The 13,878-nt window shown below is 41.2% G+C and overlaps 1 protein-coding gene across 21 annotated transcripts in view; it reads right to left on the bottom strand.

The window, feature by feature from the left end:
- NEB (nebulin) overlaps positions 1-13,878 on the bottom strand; it is a 197,437-nt gene that overhangs the window by 65,734 nt on the left and 117,825 nt on the right. For 18 of the 21 annotated variants that reach the window (XM_072122519.1, XM_072122521.1, XM_072122523.1 and 15 more), the window contains 14 exons: positions 11,869-11,976; positions 11,648-11,755; positions 11,204-11,308; positions 11,022-11,126; positions 10,838-10,936; positions 10,636-10,746; positions 9,517-9,621; positions 9,318-9,422; positions 8,020-8,124; positions 7,829-7,933; positions 7,634-7,738; positions 6,154-6,258; positions 3,469-3,573; positions 2,066-2,170 (listed from right to left, as the gene is read on the bottom strand). In XM_072122519.1, the coding sequence (XP_071978620.1) occupies positions 2,066-2,170; positions 3,469-3,573; positions 6,154-6,258; positions 7,634-7,738; positions 7,829-7,933; positions 8,020-8,124; positions 9,318-9,422; positions 9,517-9,621; positions 10,636-10,746; positions 10,838-10,936; positions 11,022-11,126; positions 11,204-11,308; positions 11,648-11,755; positions 11,869-11,976 (1,476 nt within the window). Of the gene's footprint in view, positions 1-1,500; positions 1,606-2,065; positions 2,171-3,468; positions 3,574-6,153; positions 6,259-7,633; positions 7,739-7,828; positions 7,934-8,019; positions 8,125-9,317; positions 9,423-9,516; positions 9,622-10,635; positions 10,747-10,837; positions 10,937-11,021; positions 11,127-11,203; positions 11,309-11,647; positions 11,756-11,868; positions 11,977-13,878 lie in introns of all 21 variants that reach the window. The other 3 variants (XM_072122520.1, XM_072122526.1, XM_072122538.1) reach the window with 1 other exon arrangement.

Below are 13,878 nucleotides of genomic sequence, written 5' to 3'. Positions count from 1 at the left end.
CCGATACAGTTATACTCCGCGAGGGATCGGGAAATAAAAGACGAGCCTTTGGCCAACAGATGTGACATGACTTTGCATGATACACCTCACCTTTAAAATGGACTACAACTCCTAGCAGGCTGCTTTCAGGGAAGTTCCACAACCACTGGAAGGTCATAGGTTACGGGTCACAAGGGTCTCTACAGGTCGGGGAAGGATTCTTCCCTGGGTTTGGCCAATTCCATGAGTCTTGTAGGGTATTTCTGCCTTCCTCTGGATCTACACTACAGGATTTATAGGTTGGACTTATCTACTATTACACTATGGATTTCTATGACTGTAGAAGATGCAGGCAAATATTTTTAGACCTGGAATAGCCTCCAAATATTTGTTTAGGTGAATATAAGACCAGTTATGGGGAAACTAGTTAACCATTCAGACACAAATTCTTAACTGTTATACTATAAAATAACAGAAGTCCTGCTCCCCCCCACTTAAATGGAATGACGGTCAAACATGCCCCCCCCCCTTCGATTCATTCAGTAGAAGAACATCTTCGCCAGTCCACAGATGATGAATGGAGGGGCAGAAATCGCGTGTCACCACCATCTCATTCAAATGGGGGATCATGGGACTTGTCTATAATATATAAGTGGGGGGGGCAGTGACTGGATCCACAGAGATCACTTACCAGCTACGCTATGGACAGGAAGACAAGTTCTACTTCAAAGTGATACTTGGGTTGAAAGAATATGACTCAGCAGCATATTTAGGATTTTACTTCAGTATTTCAATATTGAAAGTCAATGTTCATTAAAATAATTACATTGCATTTTACTGTTGTGAACATTTAGCTGGGTTTCTCTTCTGTAGATGCTCCTGCTCACACTCCCTGCAGCTTCCTTTACCTTTCTGCAGAGAAGCAGCCTGATAACTCAGTGTGGGCCATCCCAGTCATTACAAAAACTCATTCAGGCTGAACAACCGCAAATCAGCTTAACTGAGTGTTTCTAACCAGTTACTAGAAGACAGATAAGTGATACACACTGAGACATCAGGCTGCTGATCTGAAGGATTTCACTGTACACAGGAAAAAGCTGCCTGCAGTGAGTGACGAGGCATCACCTACACAAGAGAAACCAAGCACATTATTTTTTTAAACTATCTTCTTGCTATGAAGTTTATATGGTTACTTAGTGGTTTGATTTGCACAGTGTAACAGATGTCTTAGGGAGATAACAATCTTGATGGATCCCAATCATTTTAATGTAGTCTATCAGGGTTCTGGGGTTCTTGATGTTTTTGCGATTAGGCCATAATGTGAATAGCCCCCGAGCTGCATCGGCTCCACTTACCATTTACATAAAGTTCCATATAACATTTTGGCATTTTACTTTACAAATTGTTATTCTAGGTTTAATTGCATCTATTGTGAGAGCTGATACATTATCCTATTAGTTTGCAATATATCAGCCTTTATATAAGTAGCATGAAAGCAATATGGGAAACATGCCTCATTACCTGACTCCACATACTGGTGTTGTACAGAGCCCGTAGCATGTCTGGCCTTTGAATCTCATTGCAGCCATGTTGAAGCATCATCCTGGCCTTAGATTTGTACTTTTTCTGTTCATGCAAAGACCAACGAGTATAGAAAAGACATGTAAGACAGCGCTAGATCCCTCGAAGTGCATCCGAAGGGATGTAGGCGGCGATGCTCCGTGTACTGAGGGTTAACATGGCAAATAATAGGATTTGAGTTCTAATAAAATTTTGACTATTAAAAGAATATTCCGCTGTCTCTTGGAACAATAATGTTAGTTTTATAATTATTTTATATTTTAAAGTTTTTTATCAGAATCAGACTTAAATTGATCTTATTGGAATACTTTAGGTTACCCATTGTTTGCCGTGTATATTTCAGAGTACATTCAGCATCCATCCAAGGCTCACTCAAATAACATATGAGACGTTTGAGTGGCAGCCACATGTGAAGATAAGACATCCTAGCCTGAAGTCACCCTACAGAGACAAGACGCTATGGCCACCGGCCACGGTATGCCGCCACCACCGGCAGCGCTGTTACCTGACTAATCTGTTCACTTGCACTTTTAGCCAGAAGGTGTCTGGGATCATCCACCACAACGCTGTAATGTGTTTTCTCCTTCTCATGTGCAGCTTTGTATAATTTCTGCTCAGAACAGCACATAGGGTTACAGTATAATAGCAGAACATTTACTTTAGGAATAATTCTTATAAGAGAGATGTTACCTTTGGATTGTAAGATTAAAATAATATTAAGAATTACCTGCACAACCTTCTGGGCAACTGAGACTTTAAAAAATGTAACAATATTAATGATAATAATTGCCACTGATACCTCGAGATTTCACATTTATAGCAACACTTAGTGTAGGAGGAATAATAATATGAGAAATTGTGCAAAAAGAAATATTATTCAAAAAAATTCAAACAACAAATCATCCAAGGAGCTAAACACCATTCTTCAGTAGTTGGACCAGAAACAGAAATTCCAGGATAGTTCTGACAATGGGTCACGTGCTCCTACCCCTTCTTTCCCTGCTCCCTGATAGACTGATGCATGGACAGAGAAGGAGGAAGCCAGCGAGCCTCCTGCAGGAGAAAGAGGTGAGAAGATGGGGACAAAGGTGTCCGGCACGTGACCTGTTGTCGGTACCGGCTCGCAGGTGGAGTTGTGGGCAGAGCCGGTCCAGGTGTGAAGGAAGGTTATTTGGCCTCCCTGGATAATCCCAATAACTGCAGCTAATGTTACATTACAACTATAACAATATGATAAAAGGTAAAGAAGACTTTAACATGAAAAAATGTAAAAAAAATTGGGAATATTTTACCAAAAAGATTCAGTAAAAGGAAAACAAAACAATAGAATTAGTAAAAACATTGTATATACTTAAAAATCTAAATCAGTGGAATATTTAGACATTTATTATAACATATGGGCTGGGAGTGGAGGACGAGTGGACACGTTTAGGTTCTGGTTCGCTGATTTTGGATGGTAACACCCATGATTATTGCTGGCACCTATTGTTTTACCCCATAACTGCCACAGACAAAGTCTATATTTTCCATCATCAGAGAGAGACAATCCATGGACAAGTGCTGCTGGGCATGTGGCTCCGGCGCCTTTACCAGCACCAAACGCGGGTGTTACCAACCAACATTATGGGTTGGATCCACTGATCCGTTTCCATGAATATCTTATACATATTAGGTAAATTATTGAATTAATTTATGGATAATCATTTTAAAATTCCAGTTTCGGATAAGAATGTAAACAACTACAACAACCTCAAGGGCTGCTCCGGGTATTTGATAAAAGCTATAAAATTACAACATTAAAAGTAAAGAAAGTTGTAAAAATGTTCTAAATGATGAATATTTTGTAGTTAATTGTAACTATTGATGCAGTGATCCTCTTATGTCTATACTTTGTGTGCGGCACCTTACCTCGTTGGCCAGCTGAGTGGCGTACTTGAAGTGGTTAAGCAGAGGAGTATCGGCCGTGTATTTGAACACTGACTTGGTCTTTTCAAAGGCCTGACGATACTTGTACTGAGGAAGAAAGGAGGTAAAATTACTATTCATGTCTTATGCTAAACAAATTCTACACTTCTAGGTGTTCAACCCGAACAACACAGTAACAAACGTCTGCCTGAAGTCCAAGTCTGGGTACGAGGACCCAAAGCCACAATGTGAGGCACAGACTGGAATAGTGGGGTGCAGGTCTTCTCATCACTAGTAACTATCATATGTGGTCACTGGAGTCAGGAGGGAATTATCCCCTGCTATAGGCCTATAGGAATCAGCCGAATAGGATCAGAAGAAGTAGAAGTAGAGAATGGACTTGATGGACTACATCAATTCCCTAACATAAGAACTAAATCTTTAGCATATAAAGTTATGGAGTGAGCAGACACAGACCTCTGCTGGATTGTGATCCTCATGAGGTCATAGGTCTGCAGTGTATGGACCGAGGTTTGCTACTATGGCCATATATGTAGAGAAACCTTGATGTAAACCATGGAGGGTGCAGCCAGTGATAATGGAGCCCAGCAAAGGTAATAAAAAATGTCATAGAAAATGATAAGCAGGTTATTAGATGACAAATTATATCATTATATATGAAACAGTTCAGGATGTGTCATTGTCCCAGTAGTGGAGGAGAGTTACCCAAAAGTTTGACTGATTGGCTAGTTCAGAAGTCGGGGTCAGGCAGCCAAACCCGCACCTGACCATTGGGTCTATCTAGTTACAGCCACTTCTACACTATATACTGACAGAAGCAATAGTCCCCAGATTCTGGGTCACAAAAGCCCAATTCTTCTATTGCCATGAGTAAGGGGGCAGATACTGCGTGATGACTGGTAGCTGTTCTCGCCATGTTGGATTTTTCTGGTGGTTGTTTCTATTGCCATGAGTAAGGGGGCAGATACTGCGTGATGACAGGTAGCTGTTCTCGCCATGTTGGATTTTTCTGGTGGTTGTTTCTATTGCCATGAGTAAGGGGGCAGATACTGCGTGATGACAGGTAGCTGTTCTCGTCATGTTGGATTTTTCTGGTGGTTGTTTCTATTGCCATGAGTAAGGGGGCAGATACTGTGTGATGACTGGTAGCTGTTCTCGCCATGTTGGATTTTTCTGGTTGTTGTTTCTATTGCCATGAATAAGGGGGCAGATACTGCGTGGTGACTGGTAGCTGTTCTCGTCATGTTGGATTTTTCTGGTGGTTGTTTCTATTGCCATGAGTAAGGGGGCAGATACTGCGTGATGACTGGTAGCTGTTCTCGCCATGTTGGATTTTTCTGGTGGTTGTTTCTATTGCCATGAGTAAGGGGGCAGATACTGCGTGATGACTGGTAGCTGTTCTCGCCATGTTGGATTTTTCTGGTGGTTGTTTCTATTGCCATGAGTAAGGGGGCAGATACTGTGTGATGACTGGTAGCTGTTCTCGCCATGTTGGATTTTTCTGGTGGTTGTTTCTATTGCCATGAGTAAGGGGGCAGATACTGCGTGGTGACTGGTAGCTGTTCTCGCCATGTTGGATTTTTATGGTGGTTGTTTCTATTGCCATGAGTAAGGGGGCAGATACTGCGTGGTGACTGGTAGCTGTTCTCGCCATGTTGGATTTTTCTGGTGGTTGTTTCTATTGCCATGAGTAAGGGGGCAGATACTGTGTGATGACAGGTAGCTGTTCTCGCCATGTTGGATTTTTCTGGTGGTTGTTTCTATTGCCATAAATAAGGGGGCAGATACTGCGTGATGACTGGTAGCTGTTCTCGCCATGTTGGATTTTTATGGTGGTTGTTTCTATTGCCATGAATAAGGGGGCAGATACTGCGTGATGACTGGTAGCTGTTCTCGTCATGTTGGATTTTTCTGGTGGTTGTTTCTATTGCCATGAATAAGGGGGCAGATACTGCGTGATGACAGGAAGCTGTTCTCGTCATGTTGGATTTTTCTGGTGGTTGTTTCTATTGCCATGAATAAGGGGGCAGATACTGCGTGATGACTGGTAGCTGTTCTCGTCATGTTGGATTTTTCTGGTGGTTGTTTCTATTGCCATGAATAAGGGGGCAGATACTGCGTGATGACTGGTAGCTGTTCTCGTCATGTTGGATTTTTCTGGTGGTTGTTTCTATTGCCATGAATAAGGGGGCAGATACTGCGTGGTGACTGGTAGCTGTTCTCGTCATGTTGGATTTTTCTGGTGGTTGTTTCTATTGCCATGAATAAGGGGGCAGATACTGCGTGGTGACTGGTAGCTGTTCTCGTCATGTTGGATTTTTCTGGTGGTTGTTTCTATTGCCATGAATAAGGGGGCAGATACTGCGTGGTGACTGGTAGCTGTTCTCGTCATGTTGGATTTTTCTGGTGGTTGTTTCTATTGCCATAAATAAGGGGGCAGATACTGCGTGATGACAGGAAGCTGTTCTCGCCATGTTGGATTTTTCTGGTGGTTGTTTGCAATTATAAAAGAAAAAAATGTCATTTCCAACAAGACGAGGCAAGTGATTCAGAAATGGCCGCCTATGATGTGTAGAGTCTGAGGTTTGGTTTCTGGTCCATGTATCCAATGAATTTCCCATGAATGTTACATAGTTGCATCGTCAGGTTATTCATCACTTTACTTACTCCACTGTAAAGATTTTTGTTTTGTCCTGCGAGTGCGAAATCGGGGGTGTCCCAGGCATAACAGCCGATGCCCTTCAGCCAGGTCAAGTCTTCTTTGTACTTGAACTGCAGGCAAAAATATCAATATTTAGGATTTCATTACAAATAATTCAATTGTTACTTATATTCTTCAATCACAAAATAAATGATTCTAGTGTTACATACAGCCTTACAGATAAAGCCATAATTTGCCTCCTGTGACCTTATCCTCCGTTTCATGTAGGGTTTTTATATATCCAGGGGTGCACCGGCCACGAGGCGAGTTGAGCCTCTTGCCTCAGGCAGCACACCCTGCAGCACAGTGTGGGGCAGCATCAGGAGAGAAGTCACCTGCTACACAGCAGGTGCGGTGTCAGCACGGGTGTGATAAACTGCAAGGCCGAGGTTCACCCCTGACCTTAATATGTTACTTATGCAATGTTTTTGGGGGAATGTTATTTGAGTATGTAACAGTGTAAGTAGAATACGGCATGCTATACAGTATTATATATTGTCCCTTTTTATGGCGTTCTTTGTTATTTTTTATACAATTGTTTCCAATGAGCCATTAATCTCACAGGTAAGATCCATTCACCCTCTCCACAGCAGATTATTCTCTCTATTTAATTGGCTTTATTTGTGAAGAGCTTTGAACATGGAGAAGAAGAACACAAATTGAATTTGTTCTGTGGATCGTTGTGCAGATTACTAGTTTGTGCTCAGTAGATAGAAGTTTCGCTAATTTAGTCTCTTGTGGATTTGTAGTGGATGGCACCTGCATTGAAAAGCCGAATCTGAGCAGCATTTTACCATTATGTGGCCCTACCCAAAAAGTGAGGCCACTCGTGAGAAAACCTCCTGCTAGTCTATAGACACAAAGCCCTAGGCGGGTCCTGATTGTGTGACAGCAGAATGCCCCCTGTCAGCGGTGTGCACTGGTGTATGTACAATTATGGCCGCTGGTTACAGACACCACTGACATATTGGTAAAGCAAACTGAATGGAGCTTAAAAGAATTGTGAAAGTTCTGATTCCCTAAAATTGGTAACAACAATAACTCCTATAAGTATTTCTATAATGAAATGGGAGCAAGGCTGGCGCCAGCACTGGGCGTACCCGGGCAAGTGCTGAGGCCCAGAGCTGCTGGGGGGCCCACATAACTGAATCTCAGTCCCCAACAGCCTAGCAGTACCTGGTGAAGGGTGAGGGGGCAGTATATAGTAGAACTATGATGGGGCTGTATATAAAATAACCATCACAGGGCTCTTTTGAAATGATAAACTAGGGAATATTTATTTAGTTTCTGAAGTTTTAATGGCGCCACTTGAGTTCACTGCAATGGGGCCCAGTGAGGCAATGTTGCCCTGGGGCCTACTGAAACCTGTAGCCGACCCTGAATGGGAGAATTGTTATATTCACCAGGAGTGGATTTTACTCCCCCCCCCCCCCCCCCGTTACTCACATCACTAACGGAGTCTGTGACAGCACGATGATGGTAATACTCAGGGCGGTCGGGGATTGATCTCCAAATACCCAACTGGCTGACGTACTTCTCCTTGTATTTAACCTAAAGTAATAGAAACAGGACAAATCCGGGATTACAGTATGAAACGGCCTACAACATATGACACCATCATTAGATACTGCATATACTCACATCGCTGATGTCATCGGTGACCTTGCGGTGGTACACGATGTCCAGTGCGTCCTTCACGGTGTGGTATTTGCCTTTGGCATTCTCGAAGGTTTCTTTATAACGCAACTAAAAATTGGAAAAAAATAGTTAATATTGTAAAAGTAAAACTTATAGTCATTGTAGAAGCGTCCGTGGGCGTCGCTCAGACTCACGTCACTGGCGTTCAGGTAGGCCTTCTTGGCTCGCAGAATAATGGGAGTATCAGCCACAGGCGTGTATTTGTGCTTCAGCTTTTCGTATTGGGCTTTGTATTTTTTCTGAAAAAGGAAGGAAATGTTCAGGACATAGAACGACATTTCTGGACAATACATGAGGATAAATTAAGATCAAATTCACAGATATTGTAAAGAGCAGTTCAGACTTTTACGTTTACTATTCTGTATCCAGTCTACTCCCCTTTCCATGAGTCTCTACCTCATGATAATCTAATGTCTATTCAATGGTTTATCAAGGTAATGGATGGAGGGCAGTATCAGACTACATGGGGAGTGTTTTCTCGTCTGTAGCCATGGAGACACATAGGATGATACTGGAGTTGTAGACACAAAATTATCGTCTTGGCTTAAACTTTCTATTTTCGATTGTTATTGTTATTATCTGAACCCTTTGCATGGATTTTGGATGAGCTTGTTAACCACACCCAGGGCTGCCTTGCAGAGTTGATTGGCTTGGCTGTGTGTTTTGTGGAAAGCTGAGTGGTTTTATCTTGCTTCTGAGCTGAGGGCTTTCATTTGTGGCATGAGTAATAGGTGGACGAGTCCATCAACTGTGAGGGGGCATCCAGGTAAACCTTAGTCAATCCTCAGTTCACTCAGGGCTGGTTATACTTTCTCCTCTCATTTGTAGTACTACTGTCTGTTTTTTCTTAGCTGGACCTGTATCCTGAAACACCTACCTGAATCTGTATCTTGCCTGATCAGGAACCCCAAACCTGTACCTCAGCCTTTATCCTGCCTCATCCGGAACCCTGTATTCTGCCTGATCTAGATCCCTGAGCTTGTATGTGAGTCAGAATCCTGCCTCATCTGGAACCTTGAACCCCAACCAGATCCAAAAGCAGAGCCTGTATATGAGTCTGGATCCTGTCGCTTGATCCATAACGCTGAATTTGTAACTGACCTGAAACCCTGAAATCTTTTGTCTTAATATTTATCTGTCTGCCTCTCTGTTCATTTTCCTTCTTTTCTGAGCACATTCTGACAGTAGGGATTGTCGACCAGTAGTCCTTTACCACTAGGGTTTGCAAGGTCATTAGGTAGGGAATTGCACCACTTTCTCTCCCTTGTAAGTTATCCAATTTTGTTAATGAATTAGAGCTTTGAAATGTGATCTACTCATTAAATATTGGACTAAATAGCTGTTTTATCCAATAATAGTTTTTCTTAAAAAGTATGAAAACATTGTATTAGGTCTAGTTCCATGAAATCCTAGCTAAGCGGGAAGGTCTTACCTCACTGACTAAATCCTTGACATGCTTGGCCAGTGTGAGGGCTGGGGTCTTTCCATCTGCATGATGATGGGGTCTTTCTTTGGTTGCAACCTCAACATACAGATACTAGGAAGAAAATGCATAAAATATATTTATTACAGATTTATATCTTAATGATCCAAATGTTTTTCATGAATGACAATATTTTAGAAGATGTTACCTGGCTCTGGATTTCTTGTCCTTTCTTTGCTCTGAGGAAGTCGGGAGTATCCAGAACCGGGGTATATATAGATTTTTGCTTGTTGCCTGCTGCCCGGTATACAAACTACAGATAAAAGAAAATCCATATTAATATTAACACACAAAATATAAGGTAAAAGAGAAAATAGGCACAAATAGCAAATGTTGCTCCTTTCATGAATTTTAGACAATTTTTGTAAATTAAAGGGTTTGTCTTCTTTTGTGGATGTAGAAATGTTTAGGAGGGAACTTGCTGGGTGTTCTATGTTTTCTATTAATATTGGGCATTGGGCTCTTTATAGGAGACTCCTGCTCATAATGTGAAGGGTGCACAGCCTAATATTATGTCTATAGGAGAATATGGAAAGGAGACAGCGCCATTTCTTCCATATGGACAATCCCAACTCTTTCAAGTTTCCTGCTTCACCCGGCTGCTTCTATTATAACCTGGACCACTAGACTCTGGGCCACTCTTTCCTATCTACATTGGGAGAAGATGGAAGAAGGTAAAGCCCCATTGTACTGGAATGGTGATGAGAGTCGGATTGATGAGGACCCCCATAAATCTACCCAGGAATAGAGGCTTGTAGCAAATGCCATCTATGTTCCTTATATTCGCTTTTACTCAAAACTTAGGAGAAGACCTGTCAGGTCGACTTGGGACCCCAAACCAACTATAGGTTTGAGAATTATGTAGACGGGAGTTTGATGAGGGATATTAGACTCCTATCAGAAACAACTGCACCAGCGCTTCATCCTGGCAACCTACGGCGGTTGCTCCGTGAGGCCGGGGTGTAATACTCTGGCTGCGCTGCGCATGCGCTGTACCTACGGCGGTTGCTCCGTGAGGCCGGGGTGTAATACTCTGGCTGAGCTGCGCATGCGCTGTACCTACAGGGTGTAATACTCTGGCTTCATTTCCCAGAACAGGGAGGAGCCAAAGGAACAAAGGACGAGGTGAGTTTAGCCCTTTTTTTTTTTGCTAAATGGCTAAAAAACTATTGGGGACACTAAACCGCCGGTCCATAACAACATGTGGGTGGTTTTACTGTCCCAAATCACCCTGACAGGTTCCCTTTAAGACCAAAACATTGCTTACCTGGCTAAGATGTGTCTTCAGTTCCTGGGCAGTCCTGTATTCGGGGGTATCTAGGACCACACTGAATTTATCATGCATCTTCTTGGCGCTTGTGGTGTACTGATAGTGGGACTGATAAAACAGAAGAATAGACAAGTTACAATCCATGGATGGATGAGGAATGTTTAGGAGTTGATCACATTGAGTAAGAATTTGTACCTACCCAGAGTTTGCGGAGGTCCCGTGCCCTCACCATGTCCGGTGTGTCATACAAGAAGCAGCCCAAACCCTTCAGCCACTGCAGGTCTTCCTTGTACTTATTCTAGAAGATACGACCAGATGTAGATTATTGAGAAATGTATGGATGATATCTGATAACCCGGACCACCTATAGGACGATCACTTACATCACTGGTTATTTCTCCGACATAGCGGCAGTGGATGGTCTGGGGGGTGTATGGCATGGAGATCATATGACCTTGGAGTTTGTGGAAATCGGATTTGTACACCAGCTGAAAGACAAAGGACGGACAGGTAAATATCTCCTGGTTACCGGAGCCTAAGGAAGTGATGATCGTTCAGAACCTACATCACTGACGGCCTCCTGGGTGGCCTTGACTTGGCGGATTTCTGGTGTATCTGGAGTTGTGTGGATCTTATCCTTCTGCTTGTGATACAATTGTCTGTAGAGTCTCTGAAATATAAGAGAGAAATCAACATTTTGTTCTACGGGGTAAACCCCAATTTAGCCAGTGTCCACGGATCACGATCTATTAGCTACAATGAAATAAGTTCTAAACCCCTCGCCCTGGAGGACCAGCAGGTCTATACATGATGAAAGTAACCCATTGACTCCCACAGGAGCCGTGTAATTCCCAAACTCTCCTGCGGGAGTGCTGTGGGGGGAACGGAGTATTTGTCACAGGGAATAAATCTCTGAGTAATGCGGGTAACCGAAGGATTTCATCTTCTCATTGCGAGCCGGCGCTTCCCAGGGGATCATCTTCCAATAAATAATATACAAATCCTTTACCTCATTTATAACATTGTTCACTTTCTTCAATGTGACGGAGGTGACGCTGTCTGGAGGTAGAGTGTAAGCCTTGGCCTTCACGTGTTCATACATCTCTTTGTACTTCAGCTAACGAGAAAAGGGAAGATGGGAAAATATCATCATCATTTATTGTTTACAAATTATCGAGATTTTACTCCAAAGATCCCGACCCGCGAGTCATGTGATCGCAGAATACTTACATCGCTGCCCATGGCCTGAGCCTTCTTGGCTTGTAGGAGAGACGGCGTGTCATGCGGAAGACTATAACCTTTAGGCAGGGACTTGATAGTAGCATCACGATACAGGCTCTGGGGAACATAGACCGATATACAAGATGTTATTAAAACTATCTATCTATCTATCTCCTATCTATCTATCTATCTATCTATCTGTCTATCTATCTATCTATCTATCTATCTATCTGTCTATCTCCTATCTATCTATCTATCTATCTCCTATCTATCTATCTATCTATCTATCTATCTATCTATCTATCTATCTGTCTATCTATCTATCTATCTGTCTATCTATCTATCTATCTATCTATCTATCTATCTATCTATCTGTCTATCTCCTATCTATCTATCTATCTATCTCCTATCTATCTATCTATCTATCTATCTATCTATCTATCTGTCTATCTATCTATCTATCTATCTATCTATCTATCTATCTGTCTGTCTATCTATCTATCTATCTATCTATCTATCTATCTATCTCCTATCTATCTATCTATCTCCTATCTATCTATCTATCTCCTATCTATCTCCTATCTATCTATATATCTATCTATCTATCTATCTATCTATCCATCTATCTATCTATCTATCTGTCTATCTATCTATCTATCTATCTATCTATCTATCTATCTATCTGTCTATCTATCTATCTATCTGTCTATCTATCTGTCTATCTATCTATCTATCTGTCTATCTCCTATCTATCTATCTATCTATCTATCTATCTATCCATCTATCCATCTATCCATCTATCTCCTATCTATCTATCTATCTCCTATCTATCTATCTATCTCCTATCTATCTATCTATCTATCTCCTATCTATCTATCTCCTATCTATCCATCTATCTCCTATCTATCTATCCATCTATCTCCTATCTATCTATCTATCTATCTATCTCCTATCTATCTATCTATCTATCTCCTATCTATCTATCTATCTATCTATCTCCCATCTATCTATCTCCTATCTATCTATCTATCTCCTATCTTATCTATCTATCTCCCATCTATCTATCTATCTACTCCTATCTATCTATCTCCTATCTATCTCCTATCTATCTATCTATCCCCATCTATCTATCTCCTATCTATCTCTATCTATCTATCTATCTATCTATCTATCTATCTATCTATCTATACCATCTATCTATCTCTATCTATCTATCATCTATCTATCTATCTTCTATCTATCTATCCATCTATCTCCTATCTATCTATCTCTATCTATCTATCTATCTATCTATCTATCTATTAACTTGATGAGTGAGTGAGTGAGTGAGGCTCTATTATCTATCTATCACATCTATCTATCTATCTATCTATCTATCTCCTATCTATCTATCTATCTATCTATCTATCCTTCTATCTCCTATCTATCTATCTCCTATCTATCCTATCTATCGCCTATCTATCTATCTATCTATCTATCTCCTATCTATCCATCTATCTCCTATCTATCTATCTCCTATCTATCCATCTATCCGCCTATCTATCTAGCTATCCTATAGCGTGTCTATCGCATCTATCTATCTCCTAGCTATCTGCTATCTATCTTTCCATCTATCCATCTATCTATCTATCTATCTATCTCCTATCTATCTAGCGTATCTATCTATCTATCTATCCATCTATCTCCTATCTATCTATCTAGCTTCATCTCTATCTATCTATCTCCTATATCTTCATCATCTCCTAGCTATCTATCTATCTATCTATCTATCCATCTATCTCCTATCTATCTATCTATCTCCTATCTATCTATCTATCTATCTATCTCCTATCTATCTATCTATCTATCTATCTATCCATCTATCTCCTATCTATCTATCTATCTATCTATCTATCTATCTCCTATCTATCTATCTCCTATCTATCTATCTATCTATCTATCTATCTATCTATCTATCTCCTATCTATCTATCTATCTATCTATCTATCCATCTATCTCCTATCTATCTATCTATCTATC

The sequence above is a fragment of the Engystomops pustulosus genome, chromosome 8, assembly GCF_040894005.1.
Source record: "Engystomops pustulosus chromosome 8, aEngPut4.maternal, whole genome shotgun sequence".
NCBI lineage: Eukaryota > Metazoa > Chordata > Amphibia > Anura > Leptodactylidae > Engystomops > Engystomops pustulosus.
The sequence above is the reverse complement of the archived record's forward strand: the minus strand, read 5'-3'. Positions and strand labels throughout refer to the sequence as shown.